This window comes from Sphaeramia orbicularis, chromosome 18, assembly GCF_902148855.1.
Source record: "Sphaeramia orbicularis chromosome 18, fSphaOr1.1, whole genome shotgun sequence".
NCBI classification, from domain to species: Eukaryota; Metazoa; Chordata; class Actinopteri; order Kurtiformes; family Apogonidae; genus Sphaeramia; species Sphaeramia orbicularis.
This window is the reverse complement of record NC_043974.1, coordinates 4,431,968-4,454,038: the sequence shown is the minus strand read 5'-3', so window position 1 is coordinate 4,454,038 and position 22,071 is coordinate 4,431,968. Positions and strand designations below refer to the sequence as shown.

Sequence of the window (22,071 nt, the reverse complement as noted above, 5' to 3'; positions counted from 1 at the left end):
CTCCTTTATACACTGACTTATTTAATGTTAAAAAATCTCAGCATCAAATTAACAAAATAGATTTTTTTTTTTTTTAATAAATCAGACAAAACTACTTTCCCCAATTCTTCACAGTGTTAAAATCAAACTGAATGGACATTTGAAAACCAATTATGTCTTTGAGATTCGACAGATGACAGACTCACATATACACACATTTAGTCTGACTGAGGAGCCAGACTCCTGTTTATGAATTTATACGAATACATTCAGAAGAAAGGAGTTACAGCTACGAGGTTTAATTCAGAGATCAGCAGAGCAGAGAGAGAGAGAGAGAGAGAGAGAGAGAGAGAGAGACAGACAGAAAGAGAGAGAGAGAGAGAGAGAGAGAGAGAGAGAGAGAGAGAGAGAGATAACCCTTATAACATTGAACTTTTTATTCAGGTTTCTATCCAAATCCAGTCTGTTTCTTGTCCTCTGCTTCATTGGCAGGTATTCAGCTTCTGTGATTCTAAACTATCAGTGTGGGTAGAGCTGCACTTTGCTTTGTTTGACCAAACCCCACCAAGTTGTACAGTATACAAACCCACATCTAGACAAGGTGCACCACAAACATAATAAAAAGTAGAATCATGTAATTTGTTCATTTAAATGTCAAAAGCACAAAGATTTTTTTCACTGCATGCTAGATTTTTGACTTGGTGAATATAAACATTCCAACTACGATGGCTGAAGTTGGACCAGAGACCAAATGTGACTGAAACTTTGATGGAGCTTGTAAGTAACACTCCTCACTATCAGATTCCACAACCAGCAGGATCATCAACAACAGGAGAAAGATCATGACTGGACTGAAAAGGAGAATTCACCAAAGGCTTATGCCCAGTCCACACCAGTATGAGTCATTTTCTCTGTACAGTTGGGCCTCTCATCAAGATGTAAAAGGACATTTCATGGACTAAAACACAAGCACAAGCTACAAGTTTACTTCATATATTCAACAATATAATGGCTATTTCCTTTCAGATGAATTCTGGGGGATTTGGCCTCCATTTGGTCGTGTACGTGGACAGAGACAGGAAGAGAGAGGGAAGAAAGAAGAGGGGAATGGCAGGACCCTGAGTAGGAATCTAATTCAGGCTGCTGTGATAAAGCCTTGGTTTATGGGGATAGGTTCCAGCAGGTTTCATAATCTGGACATTTTCAACACTTTGTTGTTTAATATCACTCATGGCTGTTGTTGTGTTGTGTCATCAGTAGAAGTGTTATTGTCTCATTCACTCATTGCAGTCTTGTGCGTCTCACATTTTCATTGCCACTGTCATTTGTTGAACCATAAAAGCACCAGATTTAATATAGAGGAAATTGAAAAAAAAAAAAAAATGTAATGAAAAAATCTAACAGACACACCTTCTACAATTGTGTCAATATTTACCAAAATTCTAAACCTGTTTCATATTTTTACTAGGGGGGTCAAATGTGGTTGATCTAAATATTGATTGAATCTATTCTAATCTACTCTGATGTGATATTTAATCTAATATGAAGAATACACTTAACATGACAGATGCCACTATTCAGGTATCTTAAATGTATGACTTTATGTTGTGACAGATTAAAGCCTGTGTGTGTGTGCTGTTTCCAGCATTCATTAACCCATAAAGACCCAGTACTACTTTTCTGGCAGCTCCCAAATGAATGTTTCTCTCTATTTAACTTTTCTTAAGTCATTTATCTCCATTTATTGCAATATTATCCTCTGTATTTTGCATTTTTCACTGTAAGTCATGTATTTTCCCCTAAATTTAATTTGCTGATCATGTAGATGTTCATGAAAACACACAGTCATTTCCAAGGTTATTATATGAAAACTGAGAAAACTGAAGAAAAAGAGAATTTTTTCAGCAAATCTTTCAATAACTGAACAGAAACCGAGTGACTCCATCCACTGTCATTGATCCAACTCCATGGTTTTTACTGATGAATGAATGTTGTAGAAGATGACGGTGTTTCCATGGTAACTGTGGAGCCTCTGAATGTCCAAATGGGTCATATCTGATGACCATGAGAAGATGAAGAACTATATTTTACACCATTTATTCACATGTACTGATAGGATTAGTGGATGAACAGTTCTTCAAATTTGTAGATAAGTAGATACTTTAGGTTTCCAGTGGATGTTTGCATCTTTACAGGTTAAAGTCACTTTTTTGAGGGGTGTTCTACAGAAATATTCTGTTAAGCAAAGGTTGTGTGGATTGATTGTTTTTTTTTTAAAACAAATACTGGTTGAGAAAATATCAGACCACTCATCTTTGTAAGGATGGGTCATGACTCCTCAGTGTCAGAGTCAATCAAAGGAAACCTCTCAACATAATTTCATGAATGTTGGTACCATTTCATCTGCAGGACCAAATCTTGAGAAAAGGTCAAGGATGGAAGCAACTGTTAAATGTTCCTCAAACCCTCAGGCAGGTTTACGTCATCATCCTACTGTGATGAATACAGCAGCTTCTGAAGGAGTTTGAAGTACTGTGGAAAACCATTGTCACTTAAACCAGATGCAAAATTAAACAGACCTGACATACACTTGTCAACAAAAATGACATGTTCTGTTTTCAGTTGAATAGGACTATCCTCCACCTGACTAAGGCTGCGTTCAGACTGCAGGCAAACGTGGCCCAAATCAGATTTTTTACCACTATGTGACCTGTATCTGATCTGTTAGAAACAGTTTGAACGGCACTAATCTGATTTGTTCAAATCTGGCCCAGGCCACTTTTTATGCCGCTCTTTAAACAGCACATGACGGCATAAAAAACAGCGTTTTTGTGAGAATTTACACCGCATTTTACAGCGTTTTATATTTGTATGCCACATTTTACGGTGTTTTGGTGGTTTGGACGCCATTTTTACAGCGTTTAAATGACCAGATGTGTTGTTGGAGTGGTGAATACTGATAGAGTTGGCCTGCCATAGACCTCTGCCTCCACCTCCGCTTCCACCGGCCAGATCACATTTATCCGACCTTTACGTCATTGAAATGTGACAAACATCCCAATTCTGCATTCCAGGAGTGTTCCTTCTGTAAACACAGTGTGTGGTCATGTATTCCATCAGGACCTCTTTAGTGCATGTGGGTCACTTCAGGGTCGCATTCAGTTCAGACTCAAAACTGATACAAGTTGTATTTAATGTTTAAAATGAACGAGCACACACACACACACACACACACACACACACACACAAAACGGATTTCACCAAAAAAATCCAAATTGTGCATGACGACCTGCTGTCTAAGCGTAGTCTTAGTGTCCTGTTTTGGCATGTGCATCCTGCTGTAGCTGTATGATAATGATTCCAATAATGGGTGTTGGCGAGCACACCTGCAGATGGATCGGAGATTTTCTCACCAACCGTCTGCAGTCAGTCAGGATGGGGCCTCATCACTCTTCTGTCCTGACAGTGAGTACTGGGGCCCCCCAGGGCTGTGTGCTCAGCCCCATGCTGTACATCTTGTACACCCATGACTGCGCACCAATCCACAACAGCAACATCCCTGTCAAATCTGCAGATGACACTACTGTGGTGGGGCTGATCCACAGCAATGATGAAACAGCCTACAGAGAGGAGGTCCTGAACCTCACTACCTGCTGTTCCCTTAATAATCTGGCACTCAACTCCTCCAAAACAAAGGAGTTGGTGCTGGACTTCAGGAGGAAGAGGGAGGATCCCCCTCCCCTTCTGATCCGAGGGGACACCGTGGAGAGGGTCAGTGTCTTCAGATTCCTGGGTACATACATTTCTCAGGACCTCACACGGGACAGAAACACCAGTGCCCTTGTGAAAAAAGTACGGCAGCGGCTGTACTTTTTAAGGTCACTGAGAAGGGTGAACCTGTCCCAGGAACTGCTGCTGTCCTTCTATAGATGTTCTGTGGAGAGCATCCTTACCAACAACATCCTAGTGTGGTATAGGAGCAGCTCTCAGGCTGACAAGAAGGCTCTGGAAAGAGTCAGGAAGTCAGCTCAGAACATCATAGGAGTCCAACTGTCCTCTCTGTCAGACATCTATAACAGCAGGTGTCTGCGCAGGGCCAGAAGCATCACCCTCGACGGTTCACATCCTGGACACAGCCTGTTCTCACTGTTGCCCTCAGGGAGGAGGTACAGGTCCATCCAGGCCCGCACCTCCAGATTTAGCAGTACGTTTTATCCAAGTGCAATACAGGTACTGAACACACTGCAATGACAATGCCTCACAAAGGACATATATTTAACACATGTCATAGTGTTCAGCCAGGGTCAAAGTGCAATATATACTTAGCTCTGCTGTTTCCTTGGTTGGTGACATGCCTGTTTCTATACTGTATATATATCTACACTTCTTTTCTTCTTTAAACTTCTGCACTACGCACCACCAGAGAGTTGTCTCTTATAATTTTGTTGTACATATGTATAATGACAATAAAGGCATTCTATTCTATTCTATTCTATTCTATTCTATTCTATTCTATTCTATAATGGAAGGAGCAGAAAATGGCCTGAAAACACAGAAGGAAACACAGACTGACAGTACTGCTGAAACAGAACTGCATCATTCACCACTTCACACAGATTCTAGAATAATGTAGACAGACTCACAGCCTTGTTTCAGCCAAACAGAAGATCGCACCCACACAGATCAGAAGCATTCCAACTTCAGGAAATATAAGAGAATACAGATGCAACAGGTGCCATTATCTGCTGAGGTGGTGATTGGTGACATTTATCATCCACTTCCAGGCCCAGTGTAAACCCTACCATCTCTAACATCTGCATGAGGCTGAACTTCTCTGAACATTCAACTTTTTATCCACCTGTATAGAAGTAAGTCAGACTATTGCATCAGTGCACTGGCAGGAGGTCAGCTCCTGTGAGGGACTCAAATGTTGACGAAACCAACAGCGTAGGTCGGGCTGCCCTTTGAGTTGTTGACCAGAACAGATCAAATGAAATGATGAAACTGGTGCCTGAAGGTGTGATGGTGTTTGTGGAGGTCGGTAAGTGTATATAAGAGCCGCTCAGTGTCTGGTCCTGCACCTCCACACAGGAAGAGCACCAGCTGAACTCCTCCTGCTGCAGGTTGGATCCCACTCTTCTTCTGTCCTTCCTCTGCTCAGCTGTCACTAACTCTTCTCTGCTCACTTCAGCTGCTTTCACCATCATCACTCACCTGTCTGTGTCTGTGTTTGAAAGCTCAACCGTCCTCTTCAACGTCTCCACCACATTCATCATCAACATGCTGACTGTGTCTGTTCTTCTGTGTGCTCTGGTGGCTCTGAGCACAGCTGATGGTGAGGATGTGTGTATTTGTACAGATGAATGCTGACAGATTATACACATGTCATGACTTTGGCTTTGAGTTTATTAGAGCTGAATACTTTGTGATTTTTAAGTCTGTCTTATTGGACTAAACATAAAATAAAAACAATAATGACCATCAGTTAGATATGAGACACACTCAACATAATATTTAAGTTATGCAACATTTATAGAATATGATCCATGGTGATGTGTAATGTATTTTCTATGGACGTAGTGGAATAGAACAGCATGAATTTGTTTTTGTTAAAGTTTGAAAAGTTTTTCTTATTTTATTAAGAGTTTTAAATATATGGCACTGCTGACACAAAATGATCACTTTTCTTCTACTAAATAAATGCTGGTAAAGGAAGCTAACTTGATTTTAGGTTCTACAATAGCTTCATCTTTGCATTTCTTTTTACTGTAGACTCTACACTGAATCCACTGATAAGGTGCAGATATTCTGCTGGCTATGATTTTAGCCAATTTTACAGTGTTTAATAGTCAGTACCTCAAATAAAATAAGTAAATAAATAAAACACTAAAAATACAAAGATGCAAAGGTTCTTTAAATTCTTGCTGATAAGAAGCATTTACATTTTTGTTCATGGTTAGGATGAACCATATGGCTCCTAATGTGCTAATGCTAATGCTAATGTAAGATGCTGTGAATGTTAGGATGGTAAAATGCAGAGAACCAATTTTCCTCCAGGGACAATAAAATGAGATAACCTTTAACCCTTCAACCTTTCACTGTTTACGGATAGAACATATAGAATTAATTTATTCATTTAACATGAAAACTTGTTGTAAAGTGAAAGGCTGAACCATAAAAGCCAATGAGTCGAAATAAATCAATGAATGTTTAGAGAAAAGAGGAGGACTTCCTGTCTTAATGAAACCTCCTGCATGTTTGATGTTCCATTTCTCACAGTCCTCTGTCTATTTTAGATGATGTCATTCCAGCAACTAACAGACGTCATTGTAGACTTGGATGGAAATATTTCGACCACCACTGTTTCCATTATGTTGCAGAGGAAATGTCATGGGCTGATGCTGAGGTAATGGGGAGGGTTTGGATTCAGTCAGGTCTGCTGAATTTACAACAGAGACTTGGGATCTTCATCTTAGTCTGGTTATTAATGAAACTGAAACTGACTTGTTCTTTTTTCTTTTGTATTTTTATTTCATTTTGGGAGAATTAACTATTGAACACGTAATAGTGACTTTATTCATAATCACTCTCTCCATCTCCACTGCAGAAAAACTGTCAGAAACACAAAGGAAACCTGGCTTCAGTCCACTCAGAGGCTGAGTTACAGTTCATCCATTCCCTCCAACCTGCGGCCGCTGCAGGAGTCGGCATGTGGATCGGAGGCTCTGACTGCTCCAAGGTCATCGGTTATTGCCAAAGGCACCATGTGACTGATCCAGGGACAGTTAGGGCTCACATCTGTTGGTCTCTACTCTTTTCTGTCTTCTAGGAAGGTTCTTGGATGTGGAGTGATGGCAGTGTTTTCCAATTCACCTACTGGTGTCCAGCTGAACCCAACAACCTGAATGGGACCCAGAACTGCTTAGAGACCGGTGTGACAAGTGGGTAGTGAACATGACACAAACCACTAATTCCATGGTGTGATTTTCAGCTATCGCACCATCGGTGTCTATACGGGAAACTCTGAACCTCATCTATAGCTGTGCTTAGAACACAAACCCACTTGTGTGAAATACTAATCCCACACTGTGGGCAAATACTGCACTACATGTTAAAGGAGCTGTCTGTAAGAATTATGTTATCATCATAAAATGGCCCTGAATGTCACTGGACATACAGGAATCCTGTTCATTTCAGTAGTGATCTCACTGACAGTAGTAGTCCAGCCAGAATATTCACATTTGAAAAGTTAAGTGTCAGCCCACAACTAAAGTTTATGATGTCATTTTGTCTTTTACTCTGATGCTCCGCCCATCACCTATCTGCCAATCACAGTCAGTAGTGTTTGTTCGTCCAGGTTGGCAGTTCCACTGAGCTGCATCTGGGAACATTTCTGATCACAAATGTCTGACCTTACTAAACCTAAAAGGACTCTTATTATTCCCAAACACGTCGTGACAAAGTGAGAAACAAAACTAGGACATGTATAGGAGATGGTTTTGAAACATGGAGACGACTGAAAGCAGAGAAGAATTTGAAGACCGATGGTCTCCCATGGTCTTCTGCAGCCTGGGCCCGTAGTCTCAGTGCCCGGTAAGAGCCACCGAGAGCTCACCCTGTTGGATCTGGAAACCCCTAGTCTGGGGGGGGAGGGGGGGGGATACCACACTGGACAGTATTTTGAATGTGATTGCAGAACCACTTTTGGACACAATCCTACAAACGATTCCTTTAACCTCCTCAGACCCAGCTATGGGTTTTCTGTCCACATTTGTGGACAAGAGTTTCACAACTTTATCCAAAAAAAAGAAAAGAAAACTGTCCACCACAAAGGACATTCCATAAAAATTTTAAAAACTGCATCTGAAAAAACTGTTGCATCAGGATGTTTCCAATATAGGCACTTATTGAATAAAAAACCAAAAAAGCTTGTACTTCGCTGACATTTCCTGGGTCTGAGGAGGTTAAAGGTCTGAATTCTCGCTCTGAAAGAATCAGTAAAATCATCACATTTTAGAAATCATTTGAAAGTCATCTGAAATGACACTGAAGCTGTCTGACAGATGTAGTCAAGTACAACAAACAGTATTTGTCTGAAGCTTCATATAGTGAATGGTTTGTTTGTACCTGCAGTACTTGAGTCAAACTCTGGTGTTTTCCTTGTGTTTACAGGCTGTAACTGCTGGAATGATGTGGCCTGTAATCAGATGCGCCCATCTATGTGTCGCACCGACCACTAAAGGCTGCAGAGCCAACACTCAGACACAGATGACAGTGTCTGCACACTCTGCTTTAGTCCACAAACAACAACACAAGATGTGATGGAACCAGGACCTGGACTTCCTCTTTTGTTGTTCTGAATGTGTCATGGAAACAATGCTCTTTGTATGAAGTTATCATGAGCAGAAATCAGAAATAAAAAGGTCAAGCATTGGAACAAGCAGATCAGAGTCGTCATTAAAACTATAGCCCCTCAAACAGAAATTTGGATTGACTTGACTTGCTAATTTTAGAGCAGCCCTACATACACGTATGCTGTTTTAACTGCAGATGAATAATATTGTTACTTATGTTATTGATCCATTGCTGGTGCACTGATTCAACAGCTTGGATTACTTCCATAGAGGTGAAGATTTTTTGAAAAAGACCAGTTTTAGTGGCAGATTCCCTTTTCTGCAAATCCATTTCACATAATTAAAGATACAAACTTGTTGAATTTGCAATGTCTATCCCTAGTTGTCAAACAAACTAATGTTAAAATGTTAGTGTTAAACTTAATGTTGGGTGCTACAGTTGATGCTGCACAATTGGTTTTAGCTGAAAATAATTACAATAAATGTAGCAGCAAGGATGAAAATTAACCTTGGACTTATGTAACTGTTGAAGCACATAAACATTTAACATTCAAACCAGAAGAAGGAAGGCAGAGAGGGGACTAGAAACATGGATTTATGGACTGAGAATGAACCCCCTTGATCTGTCACCGATAATATTTTGCTCCAAAGATTGAATTAGCCATAAATAAATACTGAATGTATGGTTCACCTCAACTTTACAGTGCTAGACTGACAAGATGTTTTATGATTTAGAAGAATACATTTTTCCAGAGGTGTCAAGTAACGAAGTACAAATACTTTGTTTCCTTACTTAAGTAGAAATTTTGGTTTTCTGTACTTTACTGGAGTAATTATTTTTCAGCTGACTTCTTACTCCAACTCCTTACATTGTCACACAGTTATCTGTACTTTCTGCTCCTTACTTATTAAAAATAGCCCAGCCTTGTTACTGTTATTTCAGCTTGTCATCGTTCAAATAAAATAAAATTATCTAGATAAATGGTGCCACCTGGATAGAGTGAATCTGATTGTGGTTGGATGAGAAGTATAATATATATATATATATATATATATATATATATATATATATATATATATATATAGATAGATAGATAGATAGATAGATAGATAGATATAGATAGATAGATATACATATATACATATATATAAAAGCAATAAAACTGACCCACTTGTGTGTTTGTTCAGTCAAAGTGTTACACAGTATAGTGTTATTTGCAGACTTAGAACAAAAAAGTCTGAGGAAGAAACAAGTCAAATATGGTGAAAATACATTTATTTTTAGCGATAGACAAATATATCTCTTTTTTTTTTTAACCCTTACAGACCCAAACATCCACCGTCGACCAAAACCATCTACTGATCTACAAAGTTTAATAACTTTAAAACCACAAAACCTATTAAAACATTGAAATAATTGGTGTAAAATACAGTTCTTCATCTTTTCATGGTCATCAGATATGACCCATTTAGACGTTCAGAGGCTCTGTAGTTACCGTAGAAACACCGTCATCTTCTCCAACACTGATTCACCAGTAAAACCCATGGAGCTGGATCAATGACAGTGGATGGACACACTGGGTTTATGTTCTTTTATTTGATACCTTTGCTGAAAAAGTCTTTTTTTTTCTTCAATTTTCTTTGTTTTTGATAAAATAACTCTCAACCTTAAACTGAGCTTTGATGAACATCTATATGATCAGTGAATTAAATATAGGAAAATACCTGATTTACACTGAAAAAAAGGAAACTATAGAATCAGAATCAGAATAGCTTTTATTGTCATTTGACAGCACAGACTACATCAAACAAAATTAACATCGATGATTGGGGACATCGCTCTGCTGCACCTTTGGTTGTGCCGCCACAGAACCCTTTTCTTTGAAATCTGCAGTTAGGAACAGAGGATAATGCAAAGCACAAACATAAGACATCATACAGTTTTCACACATTACACGTGGACACATGCTGGTACTTTTTCAGTGGATTTGGTAGGATTCAGGGGACAGGGTGAAAAAACAGAGTTTGAGGGCAGACAGGTTGGGGTGGGGAGGGGGGAGTATGCGTGTGTGTTGTGTGTGTCCTTGGAAGATTGTGTGCAAAATAAGAGACACAGTAGGTCCTTCTGTCCTTCAGTTGTTGTCAGTCCTTCTCAGTTCACTCCCTACTGTGTCTTGACCATGGAAAGTGTTTTGACTGCAGGGGGAGGAGATTAGAGAAGAATCCAGCTGCTTTTCTCAGCTCTCAGGGGAAAGAATTTGACCAGGGAAAACTTGATTTCTGCTTAACTTAGTTCTAACTCACATTTTTGTTATAACTGGGCCTCAGCATTACTCCTCACTTCAGAGCAGTAAGGTCTCTACACAGTTGGTCCATTACATATAATATATAATATCCTCCCGACTGCATCACCACTCGTTGGAATTCCTTCACATTGTCACTCACCGCTCCAAAATGCTCCTTAATTTTGACCGACAGCAGCGGGGTCTCTGCGTGCTGCTGTCTCTCCAGTTTTGTGATAGACCAGGGCAATTCTAAGACCAATTAGAACAGTGTTTTCAGCCTTGGGGTCAGGACCCCATGTGGGGTCGCCTGAAATTTCTAGTAATTGATAAAATTTTGAAACTTACTAATATAAATGTACATTATATAGCCTACAGGTTGCCTAAAATTAATGTTTATTTGCAACATATAACAAACTATGACACGATCAAAACAAATTAATTTTAGCCCAAAAAAATTTCTCTGTTTTGAATATCTGAGGTTACCTGAAATGTGTAATAATTTACGAAAAAAATAAAAATAAATTAAAAATTAAAACTTACTGATGAAAATGTACATTATATAGTCTAAATGTTGTCTAAAATTAACATTTATTTGCAACACAGAATAGCAAACTATTACATGATCAAAAACAAATTAATTTTAGCCAAAAAAAAAAGTCTGTGTTTTGAATGTCTGGGGTCACCTGAAATTTGTGATGTTAAAATGGGGTCACGAGCCAAATAAGGTTGGGAACCACTGAATTAGAAGGTGTCCCGCTACCATAAATCCAAATAACTAGATGTCTTGGATATCCTCCACTGACAGAACCGACAGACACACCACTCTCCACTTGTCGTCAATGGTGTATCCGGCTGCAAAAGTTCCGTCAGGTCAGGCGGGCTCCCCAGAGCCCATCTTCCTGGGTGAAAAAATCTTGTCAATTGCGTTGAGTGACCAGCTGATTGATTCCATATTCGCTGTTCGAGAGCTCAGCAAGCAGGGGATCCAAAAGTTAAAGTAAGTAATAGTAATTTGGGAAGTGCCACAAAAGTAACTCTGGGTCTTTATGGGTTAAACTTAACGAATCAGAAAACCACTGAAGGTAGTAATGTGATTAGGTGTCCAAATGTGTGAGTTTGCAAGCATGCGCACAAACACATGGTCCCCTTTTTGCAGCTGTAGAATTACTGCATTGCCTCTATTATCAGATGGATCATTCTGTGTTTTGTGCTCATAGATTCATGCAACAATCTGATCATTTTTGTAGAGACAAAGATTTGCTGGGTGATCTCCTCCTGCATGGTAAAAGAAGGTAAAGTAGTAAGTGCCTGGACAGGGGGTAGTAAACACACCTGTGGAAACAAAATGTGGAAACAGACTGATGAGTTTTAGGGAATCCTTGCATCTTTGTTAGAAAATGCTTTTGTACACAATGTAATCATCAACGTAATCATCATGTAAACAACGCAAGTATTCTGTGTAGAGACAGGACCTTCGACAAACTATTGGACTGGCACAATTTGGTGCCGATAGCTCATATGGGTTCTACACCAAAAATACTGAGTTTGAGGGAAAGGTAGAGGTCAGAAAATAAAATTCCCTCCCACCTAGATTTACACTTATTTTCATGTTCAGTTATTTACTGATTAATTACTTAATTAGTTCTTTATTGATTAATTACCATCACTGTTCAGTGATACAGATTTGCTTTGACCTAAAGGTTCAGTTTAACTGTTATCACTGCAAAAAAGGAATGTACAAAGAACATAAAAAACACAATCGATTCCACATAATCATAATTTTCGTAAACTACAATCAAGTCAAACCTGAACATGAGTGGAGTGTATCCCATTATGTGGATGAATTTCAGCCCACTCTTAACACTTTACATCATTGAGGTTTGTGAATATTTTTTAATGATATTATCACAATATTTCAGTTTGATTGAGGTCTGGACAGGACCTTGAATATTTCCATTTTTGAAGGTGTACTTGGTGTCATTGTCCTGTTCCAGTTTTGGCTGAGCTTTAGCTGTTTGATGGATGGCCTCTAGAATCCTCTGTCACACAGGCACTTGACAGTTGATATGAGGTGATTGATTCTCCTCAAACCAGGCCCACATGCCAAGAGGAGTTTATTTGTTTTATTTTTATTTTATTTTTTTATTGATATGGGTTTTGGATTGACATGTGGCAAAACGGCCTCACAGTGCCGCCTACAAAAGTGAAAAAAAAATAAATAAATAAAAAAATGCCTTTTTGTTTGTTAAATGTCAAATTTAACATCTTTGAAAGATCTGCTGCAGACACATGCACAATATTTGTTCACAGTCACAGTGACACTAGCAGGCTAAACACCATCTGACTGACATGACATTTGTCCAGTGTGTTCCAGACCTTATATAGTCACATGACACATACTGCGCTTAAAGCTATACCTACCGATGTGGCATTTCTCACAACACTTAGTAAAAGTTTGAACATGAACAACCCACCTCCCTCCAAAGCCCCACCCACTTCCCTCTGCCTGAGCTCTGAGGCTCCTCCTCCTCTCTCCTCCTCTAACCTGATGCTCACTTTGGTGTGTTTGCAGACCCCTCCCTCAGTAATCAGATACATCATCCACCTGCCACGGGCCCGCGGCTCCTGTTCCATCAGTAGACCCTGAATTTAAGGGTGTGGTCTGTGCAGCACTGGGTCAGTGTCTTCACTGCACCACGGAGATGAGGTGCCCAGGTGACACTGTGAATGCGTGGCCTCTGTGAATTTTCCGTGGACATTTGAGGTTTTATAGTCCATACATTTCTCATCCTACATAATCCTACATTGTGTGAAACCATGTAATTGCACCTGTATGAGTCCCACGGTCATAAAAGCTGACCTTTATGCAGACCTGTTTAGTCCAGTACAGCTGACTTCCGGACTTTTATCTACATCTTTCATTCACCAGACTCCTGTTTGTTCCCCTTAGTTGTTGTTTCTTTTAATAAATCTGTTTTTTCCCTTCCACATGTGCATATGAGTTCTATCCAAACACATCCTAGACAGTAGACTGTGGTCAGTGACAGGAGAAGCAGCTCGAATGAAGCATCAGATTCAGAGGTACACATGTCAGATGCGGGGACGGTGGTAATGGATGATTGACAGGAGGCTCAGCCAGGTTCGGCCAATTATTTCATTCGGACCGAATAAAATGATTGGTCAGACTTCTATCAGAATGAGAATTAAACATTTTTGAGTTTCAATACCAGGTGGATTTCTTTTACATTTTAGTTTGCACACGCTTATTAGGAGCATTTTAAGATGACAAAAGAAAAGTGTAAAAATGCCACATCATACGGTATAGCTTTAATGGGTGCTCTTTAGTGTCACATAGTGGACACTGGGAGAAGCAAGAAATTGTTGAAACTCAATTCCACATCAACAGCTCTGTCAACAGATTTGTCATGTTTTGTAAGAGTTTGTTGTGGAAGTCGTGCACTACAATATGTAATGTGAATCATACTGCCACCTGCTGGAAAGAGGAAACCTGAATTATCAGCTAGCTTAGATGAACTTGCAGAATGTGTTCTAAATGTACATTGACTCAGTGTATGCTTACGCTGCGTTTCCAAAACATGATCAACTCGACTCAACTGGACTCAACTTCAGTACCAGGTACTATTCCTGGAGGCCGTTTCCATTACAGGATAGTCCTGACTTTAGAGTTCCTGCTCGTCATAGTGATGCTGCGCGTAACTTCTGTGACGTCATCTTCAACGCAACACAGCTGATGGTAAAAACAAAGAGGAGGAGAAACGTAAAAGATGAACAACAACAACAACAACGACATGATACATGCACACAGTGGAGGATGTCGATGGGATGATATTTCTGATCCCTGGTGAAATGTTTGATCCTCCTCTTTGACTGACCACGGTGTCATCTTGTGGGCTGTCATCATGGATGTATTTAGCCTACAGGTATTAACGCTCAACTTCTGAATCTGGTTTGTTCAAAATGGGGGGGGGGGGGGTTGTGCACTGATGACAAAAATGACACAGTGACAGCTCCCTGACCAATCAGTGGTCTGCAGTGTTTATACGTCACATTTTAGTATCTTTGCACCCATTTTGGAACCTCGACTGAGCAGACACTAAAATAATAGTACCGGGTACCAGATTCCAGGTACTTTTATGTAATGGAAACACAAAAAGCCAGAGTCGAGTCGAGTTGAGCCGGTACCACGTAGCACAGTGTTTTTTAACCTTGGGTTCAGGACCCCACGTGGGGTCGCCTGGAATTCAAATGGGGTCACCTGAAATTTCTTGTAATTGATTAAAAAATACAAACTTACCAATAAAAAATATATGGTGAGTTGAGAGAGACAATAACAATCCATAACAGACATGACAAACTGTGAATGTGAAACTGAAGCGCTGTGGTTCTGTTTATCTGTCAAATGTTCATTGTGGTCAGTTTCAGATGCTGCAGCTCTTTCATAATTCATAGTTTGAGTTCTTGTTTGTTCAGTATTAATTGTCAGCCTTGTAAATCCAAGCTGGACTGACTGTACATATCAGACCAAAGAAAATATAATTCTCCCTTTGTGCAGTAGTCTACCCATGGCTTTTCTGCCTCTGTATAATAATAATATACATTATATAGACTAAATGTAATCTAAAATTAATGTTTATTTGCAGCATAGTATAGCAAAGAATTATATGATCAAAAACAAATTAATTTTAGCCAAAAAAAAGTCTCCGTTTTGAATGTCTGGGGTTGCCAGAAATTTGTGATGGGGTCACGAGCCAAAAAATGTTGGAAACCACTGACGTAGTGGAAATGCGGCTTTAGGTGGAGGAAACAAAATATCTCTTTAATGCAAATGTGTTACATCATCATCATAGGATCTGATTTGTGCATACCTGAGGTTGTAAAATCCCTTAATCATGTTCTTTCCAATTTACAAGGACATGCAAGGGCCTCTACCAAACTGCTAAAGCAAAGAACTGACAAAATAAACTCATTTAAAGTCGTGTCAGGAGCTCATATTGAACTGGAAAGTGTGCAACAGCAGCATTTAACTCAGATGTTTGAGAAGCTGCGATTTTAACAAAGACTCTGAGATTTGTTGTGATATTTTAACTTTTTATTTATGTGGTTTACTCCTAGCAAAGTAAGTTCAAGCTGTTGACGCAGACAGACACAGTCGCTGTCACATCCTCTGCTGCCGGTCTGTTCTGTAGATGCAACACATCTGTACGTTCATTCAACAGCCTTTAAAGGTCGCTGCGACACACGGATGGGAGGGTCACACCACACTGCAAATCATTCCAGCACTTCAAAGCTGTGAACGGCAGAAAAAACATCAGTCAAGGAGAAAAAAATCAACCTGTCAAAGAAAATTCAACACAATGACACAGTGTCACCTAGTACCTTTATGCAAGGACTGGGTTAAATGTTGGACTTTGCCAGAGGATTCCTACTGTCTAACAGCTTTAGTTCCTTTTCAATTTACAGTGTTTGGCCCCTGTTTTCTTACCTCTGCTAGGAGGTATTGTGATCACTTTGCTTTGTGTGTGTGTGTGTGTGTGTGTGTGTTTGTTTGTTTATTTGTTTGTTTATTTGTTAGCAAGATAACTCAAAAAGTTATGGACGAATTTTCATGAAATATTCAAGAAATGTTGATACTGGCACAAGGAAGAAAGGATTAAATGTTGGTGGTGATTGGGGAGGGGGGCAGATCTCTCTTGGCGGAGGTCTGCGCTCCGAGTGCTTTTCTTGTTTTTATATGTTACTTCAAACATGTTGACTTATAAACTGAGGTAAGTGTGATGTAGAAACCTGAAGCTATTATTGCACAACTAGACTTTTAGGGAATAAGGAGACACCTACTGCCCAGCAGACACCTAAAAGAAACGTTTTAACCTGATATCATGACTTGCGTAAATATACACACCACTTTTAATTGGCGTGTTTTCTGTAGGCATTATAAGCGTTCCGCGTGTGTGTTCACACCGTTATTAGCCCCCTGTCCAACCTGAATCAATGTGTCAAATACCACGCACTGAGGGTTAGAATTAGGGTTAGGGTTATTTTTACCACAGATCTTGGCGTAAATTGACACACAATCAAATAGAGTACATATAGCACGCCAAATGCCATAAGAACTGGCATGACATACAATGGCATTTCATGAGAGCAGTCTCCCAAATTTACATTTTCAGATAAAATTTCAGTGAAGCTGCACAAGAAGACTGCAATTAAACAAGGTCATGAAACAGAGATTGTATGAAGCAGAAATGAATCACAGAAGCAAGTTTGTGATTTTAAATATCAAGCTACCTCAGAGTTCCAGGAAGTATGATCCAGATTTCACAGGAATAACTAGAAGCACTCGGAGAGCGCAGACCTCCGCCAAGGCTGATCAGTGACCCCCCCCGTGGGCCCCCCCACCCCCGATCACCACCAAAATTTAATCATTTCTTCCTTATCCCATTTCCAACAAACCCTGAAAATTTCATCAAAATCTGTCCATAACTTTTTGAGTTATGTTGCACACTAACGGACAGACAGACAGACAAACAAACCCTGGCAAAAACATAACCTCCTTGGTGTGGGGGGGCCCACGGGGGGGGGCCACTGATCAGCCTTGGCGGAGATCTGCGCTCTCCGAGTGCTTCTAGTATGATATGATATACAATGATCAGAAAAATGACAGGCTCTGTTCAGAACAGCATACCATCTATTACCTGAAAACTGACTCAGACCAACAGTACCATGTAGTATGTGGTGACAAGTTGTGCTGTACCAAATCAAACCTCCATCAGCTCATAAAATGAAGGTTCAAACAGTGCTGTGCTGTGTTATCAGGTTCCCCACACACCTCCAAGATCAGCCTGCAGACAGTGCTGGCGCCCAAACAGGTTGTTTGGTTCTTCTGGACACCAGAAGGTGAATTTAAAAGCACTGCCGTCTTTCCACAGCCAAGTGTCGTCCTACAAGATAAAGAGTGGAAATAAAGCCATCTGAACTGAAAGTGTCTCTGGATGAGACAGTTTGGGAATGTTGTTTTACCTGCTGACAGTTGGAGCCTCCCAGCCACAGGCCTACTCCTGTGGAGTTGTCAGGTACGAGGGAATGGATGAAGTCCAGCTCTTCCTGACTGTGGACTGAAGCCAGGTTTCCGTTGTGTTTCTGACAGTTCATCTGTAGGGGTGATGAACACACACACACAACAACGGGTATGATCAGATTACACTTTAAAAGGTAGTACTTGTAGTTGTGTAAATCCTATTAGCATACTTGACTTATTTCTCACTATCTTGTTAATTTAACTCATGTATAATGAATATTTACTCATTTTCTTCTGAAGAAGTTGATCTGAGAAAACTGGACTTGAAACTTTCTGTTCATGTTTTGAACACCCTCTGGAGTCTCAGTCCAGTCCAGTTGGTGGTATAATTTTCTTCTTTAAGCACCTTTAAGGAGGTTTGTCACAAGGCACTTAGTTAGTTAGTGAGTGTCAGTGAGCGGGAGAGGAGCGCTGAAGTTTTCTGAGGCATCGTGGAAGGTCATTTTAGACGGAAAGAAGCGTTAGGATTGTCAGAAACCCCAGAAGTAAACAGACACATGCTACAGTGTTGTGCTGTAACGTGCACAAACACACTGATTTGAAGAGCTGCTCACATGTCTAGGTTCCTTACTTGAAGTTTCCCAGAGTAATCAGGCTCCACAGGTGTGCTTAAGCTCTTCCACAATGTGGTTGAAGGTGGAATCATCCAGAACACCTGTTCTTGGAGCAGCCATTTTCAAACACCATGAGTCAACGTGGCCTTGCTCATTCTAGTGTGGAAATCCGACTTGTTCTCAACTTTCTGGCATCTACCTGGTGGAAGGCCTTCCTCTCTCATCTCTCATGATTGTGTCAAAGAAAAACCCAAAACTAAATACAGAGTCATTCCAAGTTATGTAAATATCCTATTCCCTTCACTTCCTTTTCTACCATCGTTCTTGTGTAACTGCATAAAAATACACATATATGTGTGTTTCTGACATGGTATTTAGTTTGAATAAAAAATAACCCTGCAAACTAATCATTCTTTGTTGTGCTTTCTTCAGTTATTTAAGTAGCTTACACTTACATAAATCAGTTTAATTACACTTGATATTTTTAAAAAAATTAAATAAATTAAACTAGTAGATATGAAGTAAACTGAACTTAACTTCAGACTAATAATCATGTTTACTTGGCTTTTTTGAGTACAACCGCTTTCCTAGATTCGATTCAGTCAGATCAGCTAGTCATATTTTACAGTGTAGCTTTTGCAGTGCCACAGTGTGTACTTAGGGAAAGCAGCATTCATTAAATACTGAGCTTGTTAGTTTGGCTGAAGATCTCTTGGTGTTGTAGATCATTTGTTTGAATTTGATTAATATCACAAGTCATTATCAACAGATTAACTGAAGAAAACTGTTAAATATCATATGTTGTTGAAATCGAATGCATGTCATTTGAAGAACATGAAAACCATAATTGTGGAATGTCCAAATCTGAATCCAAATCCTCCTGATTACCTCAGCATCAACCCAAGACATCTTTTCTTCAAAATAATGGAAGCAGTCCTTCTCATAGGGACTCCAACCTTCTGCACAAGTAGGTCGGCTCCTGGTGGCTTCATCTAGAAAAAAAGACAGAGAAGATGATCATTTGAAATGTGATGAAAAATGTCCAAATTAAATCTGTTTCATGTTAGAAAGTCACAGTAAAAAAAAAACAATGTTATTACAGGTGAAAATGTAACTGAAAATAGGACAGACAGACAGACAGACAGACACACACACACACACACACACACACACACACACACACACACACACACACACAGTAGTGATGTAGTTCTCCAGTTCAGCTTTTTGTGCTCTCAGTCTTGTGATGGACTCAACTCATTTGGACTTGGTCTTGTCTTGGTCTCTGACATCGTGGTCTCCGTGGGATTTGTACAAAAATCATCATCATCACAGAATAGTATCATTATTTATGAAGCGCCCTCTTCAAATACAAGCAGTCAGGTGCATCTATTTTAAAAACATGTTCCATTGTATCAGAATAGAATCATTTGTCAACGGCCAATGCCAGCCCTCCACAGTCCACTAGTGATGGAGTTCTGGAGACCGGTCTGAGCCTCGACACTGGTCTGAAGACCAATGTTTGTGGTCTGGGTCTTGTCACGGAGAGAGAGAGAGAGAGAGAGAGAGAGAGAGAGAAAGAAAGAAAGAAAGAAAGACACACAGAAAGAAAGAAAGAAAGAAAGAAAGGCACTGAGCTGACCAACAGTAGATTTCCACTTTCATCTGAAATGTGTCCAGTCTGTCAGCGTACATTTACACCGTGGCTGTTTTCCTGTTCTTGAGGCTTAAATAAACGAAGCCTGAACACACATCCTCACCATCAGCTGGTCTAAGGTCAGACTCTTTAGTGTGTGTTCTCTGTGTGAATCCTGAACACATCCTCACCATCAGCTGGTCTAAGGTCAGACTCTTTAGTGTGTGTTCTCTATGTGAATCCTGAACACATCCTCACCATCAGCTGTGCTCAGAGCCACCAGAGCACACAGAAGAACAGACACAGTCAGCATGTTGATGATGAATGTGGTGGAGACGTTGAAGAGGACGGTTGAGCTTTCAAACACAGACACAGACAGGTGAGTGATGATGGTGAAAGCAGCTGAAGTGAGCAGAGAAGAGTTAGTGACAGTTGAGCAGAGGAAGGACAGAAGAAGAGTGGGATCCAACCTGCAGCAGGAGGAGTTCAGCTGGTGCTCTTCCTGTGTGGAGGTGCAGGACCAGACACTGAGCGGCTCTTATATACACTTACCGACCTCCACAAACACCATCACATCTCATGTGTTGCTTTAATCATTTTATTTGATCTGTTCTAGTCAACAACTCAAAGGGCAGCTCTTCCTACGCTGTTGGTTTGTAGTAAATGGTAGGTGTCGACCTGCACTGGTGCAACTGTCTGGGTTACACATTAACACTGGGGGGTGAAGCTGGTTTAATCTACAATTCCAATTTGTTTCAGTTTGTGTATTATTATTATTATTATTATTATTATATTCATGATTATTATTTATTTATTAAATGAAATAAATAATATATCAGTTTGATATGTAAGATATTTGAAAAAGCTTGATACTTTGTCTTCAGTTAGCAGACCATAATATAAAAGTATGAGATATTATGAATTTGATTTGAATTAAAATAAGAATACACAATAAATGACTATACTATAGGGTTACAGTAGCATAGTTACTATATTTGACCATTTCTTATTTTCATCAATAGACACAAGAATATAAAATATTTTTGATAAGCATTAGCATAAGCAGAATATGTGCACAGCCTTCAAAGGCACACAGAAAACTGAAGGAAATGGGTTGGAAAGGTTAAAGTCACTATTTAGTGGGACTGTGGCAGGACTTTGACATAGTACTGTATGTCTGTTTTGGTTACTTGGTTAGAAAAACCTTTTTTACATTCGATTACAGAAGTATTCAGATAAACCATAGTGTTAGTACTGTGTAAACTTATTCCTGTCTCGGAGCGTTAATGTCAGTGTTGTAGTTTTTATGCTTCCATACTTATGAGGAGGCTTCAAAAGTTTGTGGAAAAAGGACAGTTGGAAAAAAGGTTTAAGTTATGATGTTTATTTTTCAACATATATTCCATCTGATGGTAAATGATGATCACAGACTTTATGCAGTTGGGGTTCCAACACTCAGCTGGTCCCAGATTGCTTTTGCTCTGCACAAAACCAACCTTTAACTCTTGTGGTGGAGCTGCATCAAGAAATACTGAAGCATATGACAAGACAAACAAAGAACAAGAAAGCTCCCTCATCTGTTGGTTCAAACAGAGCACTTTCTATTTCTGCCAGATGAAAACAAAACATGGAGGTTGTGTTTACCCACAATGCCTGGTGTTGTTGTTTGGCTCCCTCAAAGGGGGCTCAGACCTACGTTTTTTTAGTTTCAGGATCTTTGATCTGCAGTAAGTTGGATTGTGCATTCACACCTCCTCAAACAAAGCAGACTTTGGGCCTGATTTACTAAGATCACAAATAACAGGAACAAATTTGCTCACTTGCTCTAAAAAAGGTGCAAGCTATTGATTTGAGTGTCACAGGTGATCAACTAAGATTGCCTGTGCAAATGACAACAGGTGCGAAGTCTTGGACACCGCCATATTGAAATGAGGATTTTGCGCTACTGGTTGTCGTCATGGAGACAGTATGCTGTAAAACCTGCTCTGGGATACACCAGCAACAGTGACTGGAATGATCCAGATGAAGGAAATGTATCGTTGGAGGAGTTTAGTCATAGAAGGTATTGCATGACTCCTGTTGTGACTGGACCCAGATCATCCTCTGGTTCATCTGGCAGTTCTCCAGTGGCACTGCTGCTACGACGTACGTCTGTAGTATTTTGTCC

At 39.9% G+C, this 22,071-nt stretch overlaps 2 protein-coding genes across 2 annotated transcripts in view; one reads left to right on the top strand and one right to left on the bottom strand.

Moving 5' to 3' along the window:
- Positions 1-8,240, top strand: part of LOC115438517 (type-2 ice-structuring protein-like) — a 78,320-nt gene extending 70,080 nt beyond the window's left edge. The window contains exons 7-9 of the mRNA XM_030162180.1: positions 6,587-6,718; positions 6,809-6,920; positions 8,152-8,240. Coding sequence (XP_030018040.1) covers positions 6,587-6,718; positions 6,809-6,920; positions 8,152-8,219 — 312 coding nt within the window. The 3' untranslated portion in view covers positions 8,220-8,240. The remainder of the gene's footprint in view (positions 1-6,586; positions 6,719-6,808; positions 6,921-8,151) is intronic.
- Positions 8,241-15,842: 7,602 nt separating this feature from the next.
- LOC115438521 (type-2 ice-structuring protein-like) lies at positions 15,843-20,236 on the bottom strand. Its single transcript, XM_030162185.1, has 5 exons — positions 20,163-20,236; positions 19,157-19,260; positions 17,657-17,788; positions 17,466-17,577; positions 15,843-15,926 (listed from the first exon to the last, which is right to left on the bottom strand). Exons 1-5 carry the CDS (start codon positions 20,215-20,217, stop codon positions 15,859-15,861), a joined length of 471 nt encoding a protein of 156 aa, XP_030018045.1. The 5' UTR covers positions 20,218-20,236; the 3' UTR covers positions 15,843-15,858.
- Between the last annotated feature and the right edge of the window lie 1,835 nt (positions 20,237-22,071).